Source organism: Dromaius novaehollandiae, chromosome 5 (assembly GCF_036370855.1).
Source record: "Dromaius novaehollandiae isolate bDroNov1 chromosome 5, bDroNov1.hap1, whole genome shotgun sequence".
NCBI classification, from domain to species: domain Eukaryota; kingdom Metazoa; phylum Chordata; class Aves; order Casuariiformes; family Dromaiidae; genus Dromaius; species Dromaius novaehollandiae.
The window spans coordinates 61,711,651-61,732,393 of record NC_088102.1 but is presented as its reverse complement, the minus strand read 5'-3'; the positions used below and the strand labels follow the sequence as shown (position 1 = coordinate 61,732,393).

Genomic DNA, 20,743 nt, shown 5'->3' with positions numbered 1-20,743 from the left:
TTTAGGCACTGAAATTAAAGGACAGATTTTTTGTTTTTAAAAAACAACAACAACTGATTTTCATACAGAACTATTCAGCTACATATTTATTACTTCTTTTCTCTGAACAAGGATATTATTGAACACAGAAATCTGGGAAAGTTTAAAAGATGTATTTAGAGAGGGATATTCAGGCTAAAAAAAAAAATGGAACACAATTTCATTGAAATACAACTATCCTTGGAAAGATCAGAGTCAATAACAGAAAACACTTAGCAATAACAGCACTTATGGAAGAGCCAGAAATAAATTTTCAAGAGATGACAATAGGCATTTAAAGAAACTTCAAATCTCTCAAAAAGGCAAAAAAATCATGCCACATCTCTTCTTACTGACACAAGCACACACTCATTAAAGAGTCCTCTGTAGAACAGGTTTTAAAAATAAGTCAAGAGGTTTAACACACCTATCATTTTCTGTATTTAGATCTGTGAAGATGATGTAATGTCAACTTTTAGATAATTGAGGAAGAAAATTTTCTCCTGAACTTGGAAACCACCCACCATAATTACTGGATTCACCTATATGCAAGGTCATGCATATTTTGGAAAGGAAAAAAAAAATCTGCAACTCAAGGACCTTCTCATTAAGATGATTAATTTTGCAAAATGCATGATGGCACATGTGAAAACACAACATGGAATGGATGCTACTTAAAACATATTATAAGAAATCTTGCTCCATCTCCTCCCAGGATATTCTCTCCAACAACAGGAACTTAAATTTTTTAGCCCTAAAGTCTGTCTAAAATTTAAAATAGCCAACAGTAAAGTACTGAAATTGACTTCTAGAAACCAACCATGTCTTTTGAACCAAATCCTGATCCAGACAGACGCATAAAACAATACTTACATGCCTTTTTGCAATTTATCAAATAATGCAGCTATTGCACAGGCACTGCTCTTGTTTGAGTGCCTCCATACTACACTTCTATTCCCAGAGCCATTCTGCTCTGATTTTACATTTGCTCTCCAGTCTTCTGCATGAGCATAGTGCTCATCTTTTCTTCAATGGCAGCAGGTCTTTCCATCTTACAGGTATCTCTTTTTACTTCACTGTATTACAGACAAAAAGGTTCTTACAATTGGCCTTCAGAATAGGCAAACTTGCTTTCAAAAGGAGCTGATGGGGGCAGGGAATCTCAAATGTTCACTCACCACGCTGCTCATCTGTGCAAAGCTCAATCCAGGAACCCAAAGGCAACCTGCGCAATTCCAGGACCGTGGCCACCTTATTTCCTTGACAATGCAACCAATGAGAATTTGAACACTAGCAGGCCTATTGCCTAGGTTCCCCCTTCACTTCTCCGACTGAACAGCTAGTGGCATCACTAGATATCCGCCAACAGACACAAAAAAGAAAAATCCACAAACAATATTTGCTTCTACCCAGAGCTGAAAAGTAAGTAACCCTAAATTCAAGATCAGTTCAAAGCTTCCCCAACCTCCCACAAAACACTAATTGCTGCATATCTCCAAGAGGCAAAAATAACTCAAGGTTTTAAAATCTGTCTCTGCGTGAATTGGATACATCCGATTAATTCCATACTAATTGAAAGGGTTTTGATAAAAGTGAAGGACACTAGAACAGGCTTAATGAATGCAGGAAACAAACCCGTCATTAAAATGGGCATTGTTTTATTCTAGAACTGATGAAATGAGGATGCAAGAGAAGATAACTGATAAAAATATAATGTACCGTACAAGTTTTAGAACATTTTCAGTCACATCCATGTTCTCACACTTAAGACAGACAGCCATCATCAGATTTTGCTTTTCATAAGGTTCCTGTCCCCTAGCAGGACTATGGCTACAAAGTGCTTTCCTTGTTGATCTGAGTTACAGTAAAAGTCTTTAAACAAGATTATTTATAGATAAATATTTTTTCCCATTTGTACAAGTTCCATGTAAAATGGATGCTCTTAAAAAATAAACAAACTGCTTTGAAGAAGTTTTTGCCTGCTGAAGACTAGAAGACCTTTCAAGCACATTTGATGATCCTCACATAGTCATTACCACTCAGGTGTTGGTTAAAGTACAGAAAAAGCTCTACAAAAATGAAGTTGCAAACTACCCCTGGATTACAGATTCGCTACTAATGTGGACTTAAAGCAGGAACAGTAACCAAATCCCAAACTCAGATTAGCTACAATTATAAAATATTTGTTGGGAATTGACACAAAACATAAAATCCACAAACAAACAATTCTGGGAAAAAAAGGAGTATTCCAGGTAGTTTCAGGTCAACATGCTTCTCAGCATCAAATCTTCAAAATAATAAGCCTCCCATTATATACTGTAATATAAATAATACCACAAAAGTGGAGAGAAACACCATTGTATTAGGCACTGCAAAAACACACAAAGAATAGAATAGAGGCCCTGTGTTACAAGTAGCAGAGGGAGGGCAGTGAAGCAGATAATCTCAAACTTTGTCATTGGAAAAACAGCATGTGCGGGATCCCACTCAAAGTAGGACCAGTGAAATGATTTGTATTAAAAATGAGTAAACAGGCAACGAAGAAGGGGTTAACCAAAATCTGTTTCACTGATCCAGTTTAGCTAATGCTCCCAAAAAGCAGCTTTGTTAGCATATAGGAATCCCCCCCAAAGGAGAGGGGAGCAGGGAGTAAACTACTGACAAAGAGGCTCTTAAACTGGTTTCAACATTGAAGAAAACGGGATTATAGCAGAGTTTTAATAACACATGTGGGTAACTGAGTAACTCCTAAGGCACTCCTCCTCCTGCAACCACAGCCTGGCTTACCCACCTACTGGCTTTTACCATTCCAGGTAATAGCTTTGTTCAGTATCACCAGGCACCACCCAGCTTCACAGCGTACCCCAGACTTTGGCAATACCCTTTTCATCCTCTCCTTTCATTCACGTTTCATCAGTCCCCTAAGACTCCACCACAAGGTGAAAAAGGAGTGAAGACACTGCAGCAGTCAGTGACCTGAAAAGATTTTACCAGTCGGAACTGGGTCAAAAACAAGCTATTCCCATTGCTATACTATGTAGGCAGACAGCCTCATTACAGTCCTACATGGCACTCTCCTTTTTTTTTTTTTAAATCTCTTAAATTTCTTGATAACAAATAAGTTTTTAGCAAGAACTTGCTTATCAAAAAGGAAGTCACCAGCAAGGATTCATCTCTGTAGCAGTCTCCTTGGCTGAGGGATTTCCAGTACATTAGATGTAGAGATGCCCCCACCTAGCCTGCTGGCATGGCCCATCTCTTACTGCTACATGCAGAGCTCAGCTCAGACCTCTCAAGCTGAAATAAGGTACACTCAATACTGACCTGACTCCATCCGACACAAAAGACAGAAATCTCCAGCCTCTCCCTCTTCCTTCTCTTCCAGTAAACTCAACTGGATGGATCACATCGTAGTTTCCTTTATGCATGCAAAGCTACTCAAGAGGACCAAAGAAGAGTTGAACCACATTACATTCAGTTGGAATATCTAGTCAAAAACTGCCCCTTTTCACAGCGACACTGAAGCTCACACCACTCCTCTAACAGCCATCTAATAGTTTGCAGTGTATGGAACCATAAGGCACTGACAAACTTCCCGTTCTAACATTAGCTATATCACCTTAAATGATTCCAGCCTATGTGTCTATAATTTGGACTTCCTAATTACAAATGCATTAGAACAGCTAATGAGTACATGCCTTTGAGCTAACAACTGCACCTCATTTCAATTCAGTGATACTTCAGTGAGTCACTTAACACTGAAGACAAGTCATATCACGATGCAGATCTGTAGCGTATGCTGGCAGCCTCTCTGGCTCTCATTTTTTATTCTCCACCCTATTCTTGCCTGCATTAGTTTTTTTGCATCTCACTGTGCTAGCAGAAGACAGCCACGGCTATGGCTATGTCTGATCAGAAATGGAACTCACACACTCAAAACCAAGATGCTACATGGAGTTTCAAAGTTGTGGGACACAGCACCCCTTTGGAAACATCTTCATGAAACTATCCATACCAATGAATACCCCTTTTCTTTTTTTAGGTGTGGAGATACCAGAAAAAAAAAAATGTTACAGAAACTAGAGTAAAGCAAAACATACTCCATAAACCTGAACAACACTATCTACCAAGCCTTCCTCAACTTTGATGGGGGGGAAAAAGGAGAGAGTCTGAAAGCCCTAATTTCAGCTCTTTCCTGATTTACCCAGAGAAAAATCTGATGAACTGCCTTCCATATTCCTCTTGGAAAAGGAAAAGATGGTCTTCCCAACACACTAATAAAAAAAATTTTTGAATTCTACAACTTGCATATTCAATTACTCATGACCTTCCCATCCCACCAATATATAGACAATTACAAGTTTTAACTGAAAAGTGGATTTACAGTAAGTGGAAAAGATGACATTTTGAATTCTCAAAAATAAAAAAGGAAGACTAGTCTCTTTTGAAGGACTGGATATTCAGAGTTAAAACACTACCACTACCAAACACCGCACCCACCCCTCCCCCCATTCCCTTCTCTTTTTGTCTATAGCATTTGCAGAGCTGTATTTACAACTTGGAACCACAGGCGAGAGCAATTCTTGGCTGGTGTCACTATTATTACCTGCACCTAACCATGGTAATTGAGAACTTATTTCCTGTCAGTCATGTGTAGTCATGAAATATGCTACAACAGCACTGAAACTCTTAACATATACACAGTAAATTCAAGCTATGTCCGCTAATCAAATACATCTGCGCAGGTGGCTTATGGCAACAAAAGCCACAGGTATCCAGACAGACTGCCTGCATTTTTTTAGTACAAGTTTCCAAGAAAACTTTTTCATGATTGTAGCAGGTCAACTTTCCCTCTTAAGTAGCTCATTTCTTTGCAGTTGGCTTCCACCCCTAGGATTTTCTTCATCTTGTCAACATAACATTCTTCTTTGTAGCCTACACCCTGCTATGAAAAGTTTCTATTCATGAAACACAATTCTATCCAGTACAGAACACCACTGCATAGCTTATGTTGTCCTCAATTAGAGGGAACAAATCAGATGAAAAAAAGCGTTAGGGATACTTCGCAAAAAAAGCTGTTTTAAGAATTGAGTGACAACCTTCCATATTTGCTATCAATTCACATTTTGCTTTTAGGAAGTGACTGCAGTGCTACAACTTTTCTTAAATATTATGCAGGACTAGCTAGAAAAATCTTTTAACAGCTATTCGAGAAGTAGAATCTGGCTCAATTTTCCCTCTATAATTATAAAGGGCAAATAAGAAGAAACTACCCTAGTTACCAGAAAATAAGTCTTAAAATTAAAAAAAATCTGAATGGCCATGCAACACTGATTTTTAAAGAATTGTTAATACTGCCACCTTCGTTTGTTCACTGAGTCTGCTGATCTGCTCAATATAATTACTAAACAAAGACATCCAGAAAGCCTATTGATTCCGATTAAGTGGTTCACTGCTTTCACGCTGCCAAGCAGCTTCTTTCTTTAAATTCCTGTGATACAGCCTGTTATTCACCCAGTTCATTCAGTCTTGAAGTCCATTTACTGTACACATAACATTTTTGAATGAAAAATTGTATTAGAGATAGCATGTGATCAAAACATTAAGTCTATATTTTCCACACAGACATGCTTACAAGGATCTTTTAGCATACAGAGGCTGTATATGCAATTCCTGCTGCCACTAAAACAAATAATGTCTTACAACTTAATAAATACAAAACAGCTCAAACATGAAACAGTCATAGTGCTGTAATTAAACAAACAAACAAGAACAGTGAGACTTTCTACCAGCAACAGAAGTTATGAGCCATGCACTCAGCTCTCCTGTGCTATGAGGCATACTAGAGAAATGGGATTTAGAATTCACATTAACATTCCCCTACACAAACCTATAACGCCCTTTTACCTCAGCACTTTCCATACCACGGTTCAGGGAATCCTGCAGTGGTGGAAACCATCCCAGCTTGTGCAGGATGGGAGCTTGAGAAAGGGCTGACCATGACAGCCCAAGAGTAAGGGTCTTCCAAAGTGTGGGGTGCAAGTCAGAAGTCAGTCAGTCAACAGGAGGGTTTGAACAAAGCAGGTATAATGAATATCATCCAGAGAACAGCCTAGCTACCTCATTCCTGCATCTACACTATGCTTTGAAAGACTGCATAGCAAACCGGACTGGGGGACTGATCTATTGAAAAAATATAAATTTATACATAGATGGATATAGATCCATGTAGATATACACAGATAGATGGATAGATACTTTTTTCTTCCTATTTTGCAGAATTTCTTTCCCAAATGGATCAGTTCTCCCATCCGATTCAGGATGTTCCTATACAAAAACTTCCAACAACACAGCACAGAGACAGGAACAAAAAGCCAGGACTTCTTGAACTCACATTGCCAAAGAAATGCACACAAACACTGTCTGAGAAATGAGCATCTTAAGTGGTGCCATGCATGAAAAGAGATGACCTTTAACAGAGGCAGTGCCTGCAAAATGTTGAGCGTCACTGCCTTAACAGAGCACAAGTATACTACACACAGTAATTCAATAGCGTCCATGAATACCACCCAAAACTATCAGAAGGTTTCAAATATAGATGTTATTTTATGGTGTTCTGCTAATCCTATCCTGCTTTCAACAAAAAACATAGTAAAGCACACAAGGCAGTACTGAGGTGAAAATGGATGTTGCTGGACATTTTGAAAAGAAACTCTCTCATTCTTGGGTTTTAGGTGAAAACAGAGCAACTGCAATAATATGCCAGTTAAAGGGTATAATACAGGAAAAAGTCTGAATTGTTTCCAAAGGTACAAGAATGGCAACTATCTGCAACACTTTACAACAAAGTCTAATCTAATACCAGCTAATGTCAGAAACAGCAGTAGGAACCCCATTCGGCCAGCAATCATGTTCACAGTATGCACAGTAAGGATGTAGATATTAAGATAAATAATTTTCTCAAAAGAATGTGATCCTTACAGATTATATTTACTGAATATGAAATTGCTCAGCTCTAAAATCCATGGTCCAAGTCTAAGTAAAAAATAGATACCCGGCAAAGCAAATAGTGCACACAGTTCCAGAATCCACACCACAGAAAGGATGAAAAAGTGAGGAGGGAATGACAGCAAGCTGTGGGGGAGTGGGATGGCAGGGGAAAGAAGTCAGTATATACTGAGAGATGTAAAGACTTTGATTAGCAAAATTGACAGAAGAGCAATAATTGACCTGATTAGAACCTGTATTTTCTTTCAAAATGTAAAGATGCACACAGGAAGACAGTCATGCCAAGAACCAATATCTTGAAATTAAAGCTGAAACAGTTCTGTTAAAAATAAGACATCCACTTGCCAGTACAAGCAGTCAAGTCTATTTCCGCAAGTCCTATGAGCAAAATTGGGATAACCAAAGAAAATTCAATTATATGGCTTGCACTGTACAAAACGTTGGATGAGATAGTAACCTGTTGATCCATTATAGTCCTTAAAACCAGGACCAAAAAACTAACCTAATCTTCTGGAGAGCGATCCCATTCTCCCAGAAGTGGCTAGGCCTCGGAGATGCCTAAGTCTGCAAATGCCATTGTGACGAAATGTCAAAGATGGAAAGTGCCTGTCTTTCTGTCAGAAAGCCTTCCTATCTCAAGAAGGATGCACACAATATCACCTTTCAAAAAAAATAAAAATAAGCTCTGGAAAGGAAATAAAATCTAAACTGAACTCTCTTCCCAGCAAAGTAATTTTTAGTATCCTAAAAAGGAGGAAGACCCCCTCAGATTTAGGCAGGAGGTAGGTGTTCACTGCTCTTAGAGGAACACCTTAGAGAGGAAAGGAGAGGGAATTGCACACCACAGAGTGCATTCACACCCACTTGCTTTCTGGCATTTGGAATGGAAGGCAATAAAGTAACTAGCATCAGGTTAGCACTAGGCTGTCATTTTAGTGAACTGCATTTTAATGGATGTAACTATAACTATTATACAAAACTGAACCTAGGTTTGCATGTCAAATAAGTGCACGCTGGCCACATCTGGAGGTCAACTAGCTCTCAAGCGTCCCTTTATTACTAACAACAATTATGAACCAGTACACCAGTTTTACGATAAAACCAGTCAAATACTACAACAGCCTACTCCCACAAAACAGAGGTTTCTACCTCATAGTTGACCATGCCAGATTCGAATATACTGTTTCAGATACACAATTATTTCAAGCCAGATGTCTGGATCACTAACCAGTCCCATACACACAAGCAAATGGCTCAGTAACATAAATGCAACTTGATGAGAGGCGCTTTGTTAAAGAAGACTTTTAAAAAAATTTACTGTATCCAAATAATTTTAGAATTACTAATAAATATTTATATTTATCAAAATAAATACATTAAAAGATTTTTAATAATTACAATAAGATTTAAGTCATTTAAACTGGCAAATTAACTTGCATATCCCAAGATAAGAAATAAATCTACAAACCAACCAACCGACAACAAGCAAAACCAGCTCCTGCTTACATTGGCTGCAAAAAACATGTTAGGCACGTTAGTTAACAGGAGTTTTCAGGAACCTGTGATCTAATATTAAAGACAAGCCCTTTCAATACAAAGCCAGACAGCTATTAATATACTAATAATTAGCCAAAGTTTATTTCTGAAAAAAATCAGTTCCTTTGATTCTTTCTTTAACAAATGTTAAACTGTACATAACTGGGGGGAAAAAAACCCAACAACAACAACAAAAAAAAACACCCTCTACTACATAGGAAATGAGCATCCAAAGTCTGGCAGAGATGAAGGTAAGAAATGCACTAAACAAGAATTCTTGGAACAAAAACCATGATTCAAGGAAAGCTGCAGCTGCCAGATCTGTAGGCAAACAGCCACTCCATCAATGGACAAATGCCTTCATATTATGACTTGCTTCCTTCCAATTTCTCCTCCTCAAGCAGGACCGTATGTATTTCTCATTAGAGCGGACTCCCTTCCCCAGCCAATCTCTTTCTTGGGTGTACACAGAAAAGGAATTTTTCCCTTTTATCCTATAATACATTAATGCTCTATCCTGCACTTCTTTTCCCTCCCCACCACCCCATTTGGCAAGACTATCAGGCCTAGCACAAGCTGAACTGGTGGTCAGACCAGTTAACTCGTTGCTGGAACAGGGACTATAACAGCTTTTAAAGAAGCTCAGGTTATCCATACAAGAACATCATCAAGATCACATTCATTTTATTGCAGCACTCCTGTTTTTACAGCTGGTATCATGAGTATCATCCAGTCTCTAATAACTGTCACTCAGCTGGATTTGTAACAAATCTATAACCTATGATTTTCACATCTGGAACTTCATCTAAAGATATACTTTTTTTAATGCAAGTTACTGTTCTACTTTCCCTGACAATGGGGGTCCACTCTGTCTTTCTGAAACAAAGATGTAAATTTATGATATGGACACACCTGCTCTCTACTTCAGGTATCTACTTTAAGTGTAACTGAAGCATATGTTGGGTGGAGTGCCATCTTCCATCTGTAAAGGCTTAGGGGGGTTTTTTGTTTGTTTGTTTGTTTTTTTGTTTTTTTTATTAGAGGAACCAGAAGAAAAAAAAGGAAAAAAGAAAGCTAGTATGATGAAAGGCTCCAATTTATTTTTGGCTTGTTTGTCATCTAAGGAACCCAAACTTGTAGCAATCCCTTATCCCAGTCCCATGAGAACATACTCCTTTCAGCATACAACATATATTTGAATGTCCAGTGGACCATATGATTCTTCCTATAGCAGACACTGAAGAGACAGAAAGGACAAAAAAAGAAGTTAAATCTGATCTGTTGACTGTAAAGGTTCTGTTATTTTCCTGTTGCAATTGCTAAAGAAATGAAAAGAAAAATGTAACACGAAGAACCTCACTGTGGACTGAAATAGAGTTCATTTGTGAAATTGGATATTCAGGATAAATTCTGCTGGATAGAAGTAATATCTTCAGCAGTCATGGCTTCAGTGGAGCAAATTCTTCTGAACTCTCTAGCAAATGAAAGTGATAAGTGGACATCTATTAAATTTCTTAAAATTTAAGTTTCAGTTGTCACCTCGTTAATGAGTAAATATATTGCCGCACACTCTGGAATAATTTCGGATGCCGTAGTGATGAATTTAAAGCACCACAGAACAATAGCTCAGAAAATATATCTGCATTCCCTGACTGTAAAGTCATGCAGCCAAAGACTTTTGGTTTTATTTTTCTGGTGCGGTTTCAAGGAAGGCAGGAAGAGGTGGGGCAGGGAAGAGAAAGGAGAAACTGTCAAGAATCTAAAGCAGCTGACAAGGCAAGAAACAAAACAAGAACAAAACCCTCAGTTTTCATTTTTAAAAGCATCCTAAACCCATTTATTCTTTTTCACTATTTTGCATGGAACACAGGATAGCAGATGGGCACAATATATGTAAATCAACACTCCCTGTAAAAAATTTTCAAGGAAGTGTTTTTAAAAAAGGAATTATTTCTCAGAACAGTATTTTTCTGTTTTAGCCACAGTAAAAGAGATTTATCAAAAGATATTCAGTTCTGTTACCAACTAAACAACAGACGCAGCATTCAAAGTTACAATGACAGGCACATTCTCAGTCACAGTGTGTGTGGGGGAGCATTTATATTATAGAACAAATCTGAAATATGTGCAAGGTAAGACACTAAGAAAGGGAAAGGAGTGCCTATATTCCAAATAGAAAGCAGCTCTTCTATATGTACTAGAAATATAAAATGGAAGTGGAGATGAAAATATTTTAAGTATACTGAATACAGGAGTTAGCTGTTCTCATCATGTTCTCCCCATCAAGACAGGCCCAGTGGACACATTTCAGAAAAGCAACAGAAGCACAGTCTCAAGCAACCCTCCTGAACCACAGTGAATCCCCTTTCACAGTGAAACATCCCATACAATTAAAGGTCTCCACTTTTCACATTCCCATTACCCTCCAATTCCAGATCAGAGGACTGATGGAAGCATATGCCTGTAAAAACACAAGGAGCAAATGTCGTTACCTAAGCATCTGGACAGTCCCTTAACCAAGCACTTACACTTCTTCTAGAGTACCACTAAGATTTTACACAGAAAAGGAAAGCTGTATTTTAAAATGCAAATGAAGTCTTTCAAAGAGCTTTTAATCACTGTTCAAATGATCTACAAAAGTCAGAAAAATATAGCAAATTTAGATATACAACTGTGTCAGCACGAGTTCTGTCCAGTGTTTCACCTAGTTATTTAACCTTCTGGGAAAAGAGAGAACACTGTTCTGCAGCAACCTGCCTTAATACAGACCCAAAACAAAATGCCTGTAAGAAAATCACCAAGTCACCAGATGATTTTGAGGTGTTTAACTTTTAAAAATACAGGTTATTTTTAGTATCCTAACTGATTCAAATTTGCTGACAGTTTGATCTAAGGATATGACAAACTCAAGTTTATCTTAGCTCTGACAGATACCCTTCCTTATCATCACACCAGCCACTTTTTTCTGGCTTTCTTCCTTTTATGTGCACCATATCAAGTTTACCTTTCTTCTCCACAAGGCATGATTTGTGTCTGGAAAAAAGTGTTTCCAACATGAAAATGTGATTAGAACTACTAGAAAGAAGAATTAGAAAGAACAAAGCCTAGTGCTTTTACTGAGTCCTAAATAAAACAAGTCACAGGTCTGAGTTGGCCCCTTATTACTGTGTATCACCTGTTAAAAGCCAGACAGCTTTCCTTCCACAGAACCAAGATTATGAGTTAAATCCCTTACTTGGTTGAGCTGCAGGAAAATAAAACACTGATTGCCTGGAGTGGGGTGGGGTGGGAAGCCACGCAAAAACCCAGAAACATACAAAAGTAGCTACTTCACAGAGCACTCATGCATGATAGCTTCAGGCCTCTTCATGGAATGAATTATCAGATGTATCTACTGAATGAGGTGAAGTAAGGGTATGTACAGATACCTCAGTTTTCTAAGACAAAATTAGGCCCTGTTTGTAAGGCATCGCCTGTAAAATGGCAGCCACTCTCAAGGCTATTAACATTTGCAACAGCAGACCTCCATGTGGGCAAAGTTAGCTCGTGGATCTCAAGTGCACTTCCATGGGAGAGGTGAACAGTGTGACACTCATCTAATGCTCAATACATGCAACAAACTTGAAGCATTAAAGAAACTTCACAGACCCTCTGGATCACAAGTTCCCTTACAGGTCAGGTCAGTGTTCTGCAGATCATTCACATGGATTTCAGTGTCCAAAGGACTTTTGGAATATGCCCCCCAATGTAGCTGTGGTTCATGGCGCCTATGCTAACATAATCAATAGCTGCACACTGCTAACCTCCTTCCTTACACCAACGTCTGGTGTTCCCTGGAACCTGCTACCCTGACTCCTTTCCAAGGGGACTAGCTAGTCCTCCTGCAAGGGAAGAGGACAGAAGTACCTGACCACAGAAAGGAGAGGGAATGGGAGACCTACAGTTAGGTTGGCTTGGGCTGCTATAAAACCTCAACCAGTTTCATTCTCAAAAGTGACCAAGATACTGATGAGCTGAAATTTTAATCAGCCCTCAGTGAAACTTTAGAATAAGGTATTTCACATTTCAATCTCAGACCACACACATAAACGAGCCAGAAAAGGACATGGTATACTTACGCTAGAACCCTCACAGACCTTGTTAAGGGACTTTTTCCCCTTTTCCCATGTGATTCTGATGACAGCTCAATAAGATAGCACTGGGCTGGAGGAGCAAAATCATGAGACAACAGCTGGTAAGGGAGTTTGCTGACAATAGCAAGTGAAGGAGGAACAAGCGATGTATACAAATAGTAGAACAGCTCACAAAAAAAAAAAATCATATTTGCAGAGGACAGAAGCAATACACTGATCAGCACATTGCAGCAACCTCAGGACCCCTGCCCACATCATTCTGCAGAGTGCACTTGTAAACATGAGCAGAAATTACTGTTGTAAGAAGACTTTTTAAAAAACATCCAAAGTAATGAGGAATAAGGCTCTGTGAAACTAACCTTCCCCCCACACACACTCAATTGAACATTAAACTGTTGCTACATCTGAAAATGGAAAGGTTGTATAGAACTGCCATGTTACCTGACTGCAGAGTACGTATCCATGAATTGCTATCAAGTTTCTTTCTCAAGATGCTTCAGTATCAGTATGTAAATAACTCAGGACACACGTACATACTGTACTCGATTATGGTTGATCATACCAGTCACAGTCAGTAAAAATAAAAACCAAAATAAAAAAGGCAATATTCTACACTACTACAGCAAACTTTGAAGCTAAAAGTCTCTTGTCCATCAAAACATAAGAAAAAGTAGCAATTTCCTGGAAAGACTGAGAAACTAGCTCTGAGTGAAAGCACTCCAAGTAAATTCTTCATCAGTTTGTGTTGGAATGCTTGACAATTTCTCTGTACAGTAATTTTTTTCCTCCCAAGGTTAATATTCCAGTTCACTTAAACCTTGACTACAAAACAAATCCAAAAGCCTTGTCAAGAAGTTTAGAGAGAATAATTACTGCACACCATACATCAATAAGTAATTGCTTTTGACATTGTCACTTCACGTGCATTATTTCTGCCACATGAGCCCTGCAGGTTAGAGGGAATTCAGAGGATAAATATGAGAAGCCATCACCAAGAACACTCAAGTAGGACACCACTAATTTGAAAAGCAGATAAAGACAGCTGTAGTATTTTGTAACTACAAGATCAATAGTTTGAAGTTTTAGAAAAAAATTGCTTTATTATTGGCATATGGCAGTATTTCCCATACAATCCATTTAAGAGGTTTTCTTTCCATAGTTTCTCTCTTTAGAAATTGTTTTAGCATCTTAAACCCACTTTTTAACCAAGAACAGAATCTGTAAGTTTTCCCCTCCCCCACGCCTTTCTAAAGACCTTTCCAAATTAGCCAAATGCGTAACTGAATACTGGAGGATGAGGGAATGAAGAGTTCTAGTGGGGAGGAGGATTTTATGAAGTACACAGCCCATAGTTAAACTTAAAATACAGATACGATAATCACAAATTGGCATTATAAAAACTTCACCTAATAAACTGTGGCTTCAAATGTAGTTTAGTGAAGCACAGCTGCTTGTCCCTTACATCAGCCCTCCCATTCTTTACTCTACATATCAGCTACCCTAGCACGTCTGCCTCAGTTCCCAAAGAGACAAAAGATCTTTTTGGCACTCAAACATGGCAAACAACTCAGGCTTCTTGGGAAAAGATGGAGGGGGTAGGGGGAGTGGAATAAACTATTAACCGGATTAAAATGTTTCACATGTGCCAGTACAAGTCCAGCCAAAAGTTGTTGCTATCTAATGCCCATCCATGGTGACCTGTGTGAAAACAGTGTGTGGTCTCAGCCCTGGTGTTACTGGGGAGGCCCCCCACATAGAGTCAACACCTTGGTTGCAATCTCAGAGAAACAAAGAAAGGGACGAACCTCCCTTTCAGCCGCAGCATAAATCCCCCAGGGAAGAAGCACACCCTTAGGGAACTGTGGGAAGTTTCCACTGATACAATCCACGTTAAGGACAAAGAAAAAAAGAATACTTCAGCCTTTGGAAAAATCGGACATTGTCTCCCACCAGTGCAACTTATTTCTGCTACAAGTGTTGGTACCACCACCATAGCGTCGCTAGAGAAATTTACTCATGCACTATTAGCCCAAGAAATAAACAGTACTGTGAAACAGCTTCACTGCAAGAACCACAGTTGGTTCCAACTCCAAATCCCATATCCTAATTCCAGGAGAAAAACACCAAAAGAGGTAAATACAAAACAGAAGATACATGGAAAAGGATATCTGCCAATCTAAATAAAGCTTGAACCTCTTCCTCCTCCTTCCTTCTAGCTGCCCCTCACAAATACCTTTGTGGCAAAATAAAAGCCTGTAACTATTTCAAAGTGCATTGAACTTGCAAACCAACACAGGTGCTGACAGCAGCATTACCACAACAAAGGAAACTGCCATACTGATCCTGAAATATTAAGCATTTTTTTGTTTTATATACATAACTAATTCCTTCAACCACTTCATCTCACCAAATTTTCTAAAAGTTTATATTGATAAATAGCTTAAAAAAGAAAAACAACCCACTACCTACAGGTAGTGTCTGAAGATCAGTTGCCATTTTAAAGCTGAAGCCAACAAAAATAGACACATTTTCATTATAGACAGAGATATGAGGCGAGAGAACACTTCTGTTTTACTGGCGAGGAGAAACAGTCATTCTAGTATCAGTCTGTCAAATTAATTTAAGTAGAGCTCCACCCCCAAAAAAGTTTAAGTAAGGTGATTTTGTACAGTGTTTTTTTTCCCCACAACTTCCTTAAACACATCCCCTCCCCAATCACACCCAGGGATTATCTAAGTGAATATTATTCAATATGTGATGGCTGTTTGGAGGGAGGGTTTTTTATCCTCTTCCTTTAAAATTTCATACGTCAGCACTAATAAAGCAGCTGGTATGAGAGCATATAGATGCCTTACTCGGAATTAGTCCCATTATCCTTACACTATTTACAAACACACAGACCTTTCCTCAACACCATTAAAAACAAAATGCAAATAAAAGTAGGGGAGACTAAAAATAATTAAAATAGTGTCACATCATCATATACTGGAGTGAATGGTTATTTAATATGGATTCTGAAGAGGTATGTGGAGGGTGTACACAGAAAGGACATTTCTTGGATACATGGGCGTCACCTAACACCCATTTTCATCTTCCTTAAGAATAGAGCTTATGATCAGACAGACAACTCAAAGCAACATAATATGGACCTTGGCAGAGGAACAGGAGCCCATCTATTGAATAAATTAATTTTTGGACCAAACCTTAAGAGACCAATTCAGATTAGAAGAAAGGCATTAAGAAATGCAGGTGACAGACGGATCACTGGCCTTGGTCTTCCAGAATGAGATTACATTTTAATAGTCCTATTATTAAAACAATCTTTTCTTCACAGACTATAAGCATTTTCACTTTTTTGACTACTTATTCTTTGCATACTGTGATTCCTGAAATATCTACCAACTTGATGACATTCAAGACTACTGAGATCTAGTATATGTGCAACACAGACAATATGTAATTAGAAGATGGTGCCCAGATACTTGGGTCGGGAGTTTCCCATTATGTAACAGCAGCTCCCAGACTACATTTAAACATAGGTGTAATGCAATGGCAAGTTCATCTTTTGGTTTGCCACTACGTAATAAACAAATAATATTGACAAGTGATTGTTAAAAACTAACATATCAGAGAAGGAAAAGAAAATTAAATCTTTAGTGAAAAAGAAGGTAGACTAAAAACTCCAACAGTTCCGTATAGTGCAAACACTATTTTCACTATCATTCAGATCACATCCAACCAATTCAACACACAAGGGATTCCAGCCAAAAGATGAGGCACCACTTCCTCCTCATTACCTTTTCAAGGCACAGTCATACAACCCAAATTAAGAAATCCTATCATACTGTTGCAGCATTATGGTAAGTAATATTATAGACGGAAGCATTTGGCAGCTGATTTACTTCATTTCCTCTGTGAAGAAAAAGCTTCTGTAACAGACTGTTGCAAAGCACCTAGGAAATCTTCTATCATCCTTTCCGGCACATTTTCACCACCTGTGGAAATGTACCTCAGCTCCTCTCCTGTCTGGCATCACAGCCACCTCTGGATGAACTTCAATAAGATCAAGATATCAGGGGTCTTTTTTACCACCAACTAGTAAAATTTTTCTAACTGGTTTAACAGGACATCCAGTGAGATCACAATCATCAAAATAAAGGATACCCAGTTAGCCAGGACATACGAATTTGGGGATAAAACAAAAAATGGTAATAGAGAACATATCATCTTTAAACCATGCTAACCACAAAACCCTAAATATGGTATTTTTTCACCGTATTACAAGAAAATAAATGTGATTTTAAAATATATTTTTTTGCATCAACTGTGCACTTTCCATCAGCCAGTCAACCTGTTCAGGAAGAGGTATTGGAGCTGTTCTATTTAGTAAGCTTCCCACATACAAAGGAAAAACACTAATCAGAGATCTCTCTCGCAGCAAAGTAACGAGACTGAGCATCAGCTCTAATCTTATGCTTCATTTATAAGTCTGCAGAAAATGCCGTATTATCCACATTACCGTTGAATACCTGAGACGCACAATTTCACTAGCCCAATAAGAACAAAGTCTGCCAGGAGCATCCCAGGGGGCCCCGGCAGCAACAGGCAGCCTGGGGTGCGGGGGGGGGCTGCGATGACATCATGCCAGGCTGCGCTCCGGCGCAGGAGCCCTGCAGACCCCCACGGCCCCTGCCAGGGCCCGGCTGCGCTGGGCGAGCATCCCGCTCCCCCACCACTGCACGCACCAGCTGAAGGGCCAGTGTCTCTCTTCCAACAATGGGCACTTATGCAGCAATTTGTTTCAACAGTATGAGGATTCAGAATGTATTTTTCAACACAGAAATAAGGAGGGAAGAAAAAACACTACACAATAACCCTTTCACTCAAACACGAAAGCCTTGCGGGAAGTACAAAGTGTTTCAAAGCCTGATCCAAAACCACCAAAATCAACAGAGATCCTTTCCATTTATATCAGGGGACACTGGAGGAGCCTATAACCTAAGATACGATTTAGAAAGCATTATCAGTCACACCATTGTATGTTATTGACAGCACAACAAACTCAGCAAGACACACTGGAATTCCAGCTAGCTCATATGCTGTGATGTTATCACAAATATATCCTCCTCCCTCTTGTTTTAATGTGCTTCAATTGTTTTTAATCCTTTCTTCAAATCTTAAAAAAAAAAAAAAAAAAAAAAAAAAAAAAAAAAATCAGTCTCCCCCATAAATACTAAAACCTATCCCCCCAAACCCATACCTTGTCACAAGCAACACTATTGAGGGTATCACAGTGGAACTGCAGGGTCCAGTGTGCTGCATATATGCATGCTACAGTTTTTGCACTATCTTCGCAGTGTTTGACACAGAAAGTAAATATACAGCATCACGCTCCAACCTTCAGGACTGCACATTCAGACAGAATATGAAAAAAGTAACCAATCTTTCTTCCAGTTCACTAAATATTAGATAGCGAGCGTGAAGTAATACACTGATGTTATTAAATTTAAATCTGAGAGGAGAGCTATTGATATTCCTGTTGAGATCAGGCAGTATTAATGAATATACCTTGCACTGCATTGCACAAATGGATATATAGCAAATTAATTACAAAAATTAATGTCAGAAAGCTTGAACTGTTTTCAACATAGAAATTTTGGTCACATGATTTTAATTAAGAAAATCTCACATATTCTTCAATGGAATTATATTGCATTTTCATTTCTTGCATTTAAAGCTACAGCACAAATTTAATGGTAAAAAAATAACACATTATGCCATATCCACTCTCCGAGTATCATACTTTAGTCTATAGTCTTTTTCATTTTATTTTATTTTTTTAACATTTTAAGAGAAAATTAAACATGACTTCTCAGAGAGTAAGGTACTACTCACGATGAGGAAGTGATTAATATCCAAAAAAAAAAAAAAAAAAGTTTCCATCATAACCAAAACTGTGAAAGTCCAATGTAAGGAATGAGTTCTAATCAATATGGATTTCATGCTACAAGAAATAAGTACTCATTTCAGAATCAGTGCTCTTTTTAAGACAATCATGTTAAAAAAAAAAAAAAGACACATTATAAAAGTGAGCTAATGAAAAAAGCATGTAACGGGTCAGATTCTGAGCTCACATACGCAGATGTAGCACTGAAGTCAGGCCAGGGATTCACCACCACAGTCCTACACCCTTCTGAACACATGAAAATGCTAAACAGAAACCTAAGCCAACTAAAACCAGTACAGCGAAACTAAAGATGAAATAAGATGCAACTAAAAAGAAGACCCTTAAAAACACAGGTTTGACACACCTTTGTAAGACAGATTGTTCACACAAAAAACACAGCTAAGCTGTATCATTCTCATCTAACAGTATAATTACATGCTTTTTAACACGATTTCTTTTCAGCTATTCTTATCCTAGGCTACAGCAAGATTTAACACAGAACAAGTAGAAGTATCTTCACTTTCTCTCCAAAACGCGATGCATCATTAAGATTTCCAAGAAGTGTTCCATCATTTTTCAAGCGTCCAGGCACCTCACTGAAAGTTGACAGAAGCAACCAAGCTCCAGAGAGAGTGCAATAAAGTACGCCACTTCAATGACAGGTACGGCTGCAAATGACGCCACCACCACGCAACGCTGATTTTGAAAGTGTTGTTCAAAACACTTCTTTTTTAAAAAAGGAGTTACACACAGACCTACACGTTCATGCTTATTTACGGACGGGCATTTCTGTAGCTCGGAGACCCCGGTGCCGGCGCCGCGGGGCTGTTCAGGTGCCCTGGAGCTGCGGGGCACACCTGCCGGGCCCGGGGACCCCGCGAGCCGGGAGCCACCCGCGCCGGCTCCGTCCGCCTCCCCCCGCCGCGCAAGCCGCTGCCCGGCCCGTACAGGCAGCTAACGGCGTCTCACCCGCCGGACAGGGCACGCGGGGCCCCCGGGATCCGCACCCGGGGCGCGGCGCGGGCCGTTAACGGCCGCGGGGCAGGGCGCGGGCAGAGCGCGGGCCGGGCAGCCCCCCCCCCTCCCCCTCCCCCTCCCCCTCCCCCTTCCCAACGGCCGGGCTGCGCCCGAGCTCCCCGCCGCCACTCACCGGAGAGCTCGTCCGGCTCCAGCCCCGTCTCGGTGTCCAGCCCGCAGATCACGAAGTAGTCGGCGAAGCGGCCGGGTGCCGAGGAGCCGCCTCCGCCGCCCCCGCTCATGCTGGAGCCCGAGGGGTGCGCGGGGCTCACGGGGTGCGGGGCCGCGGGGCGGCGGCAGGCGCCGGGGCTGCGCCAGCGGCGCCAGCTGCGGCCGCTCTCCCCATGACGGAGCGGAGCGGGCAGCGCCGCACGGCATTGTGGGTACGGCCCCCAGCTGTTCCCGCAGGGGGGCGGCGGGCTGGGCAGGGAAACCGCAATGCTGCGCATGCGCCCTGCGCTCAAGGGAATGACGTGATGCTGCTGGTCCAGCTGAGGCGGGGGGGGGCGGGAAGAATGCTGCGCGCGCAGGGGCGGCTGGTTCGGGGGAGGTCTCGCGCGCGCAGCGGACGTTAGGCGGGGGGGGGAGGGGGGCGTCTCGCGCGCGTGGTGGCCGTTAGGCGGGAGAGGGTGCTTCCTGCGCGCAGCGGCCGTTAGGCCGGAGTGTCCGGGGCGCGCGCCCGCCCTGTGCGGGGATGGTGGGGCCGGGGGCAGCCCCCGGGATGCGGTTTCACCGCACGGTCCCGTCTCGCCTGCCCCGCAGGACAGCGGCTCTGCCCTGCCTGTTTTCTGGCTACAGCACCACTCACAGGGTTCCGACAAAGGCTCTCCTCAGCCAGGAGGGGCTCTGGCCTCCGCAGTTAGAGGGGACAAGGAGGCCCTTCCAGGAGCCTCATAGGAGGGTTTAGCATTGGTGGCCCTCTGAAAGCACATCTGGGCTGAGTGTCCCCCCTTCCCTCACAGCTGCTCACCCCCACGGGGCTGCTGCCCCAGTTGCTGTCCTGGTTATCCCGACTCCACTGCTGTGGGGAGCAGCCATCCCCTGAAGCTGGTATGGGAAACGGCTGGGGTGGGGTTGTTCTTTT

At 40.7% G+C, this 20,743-nt stretch overlaps 1 protein-coding gene across 2 annotated transcripts in view; it reads right to left on the bottom strand.

Annotated features, from left to right (window-relative positions):
- The window catches only part of DENND5A (DENN domain containing 5A), a 70,664-nt gene extending 50,541 nt beyond the window's left edge, over window positions 1-20,123 (bottom strand). For both annotated transcript variants that reach the window (XM_064513030.1, XM_064513031.1), the window contains exon 1: window positions 19,793-20,123. In XM_064513030.1, coding sequence (XP_064369100.1) covers window positions 19,793-20,108 — 316 coding nt within the window. In that variant the 5' untranslated portion in view covers window positions 20,109-20,123. The remainder of the gene's footprint in view (window positions 1-19,792) is intronic.
- Window positions 20,124-20,743: the final 620 nt, after the last annotated feature.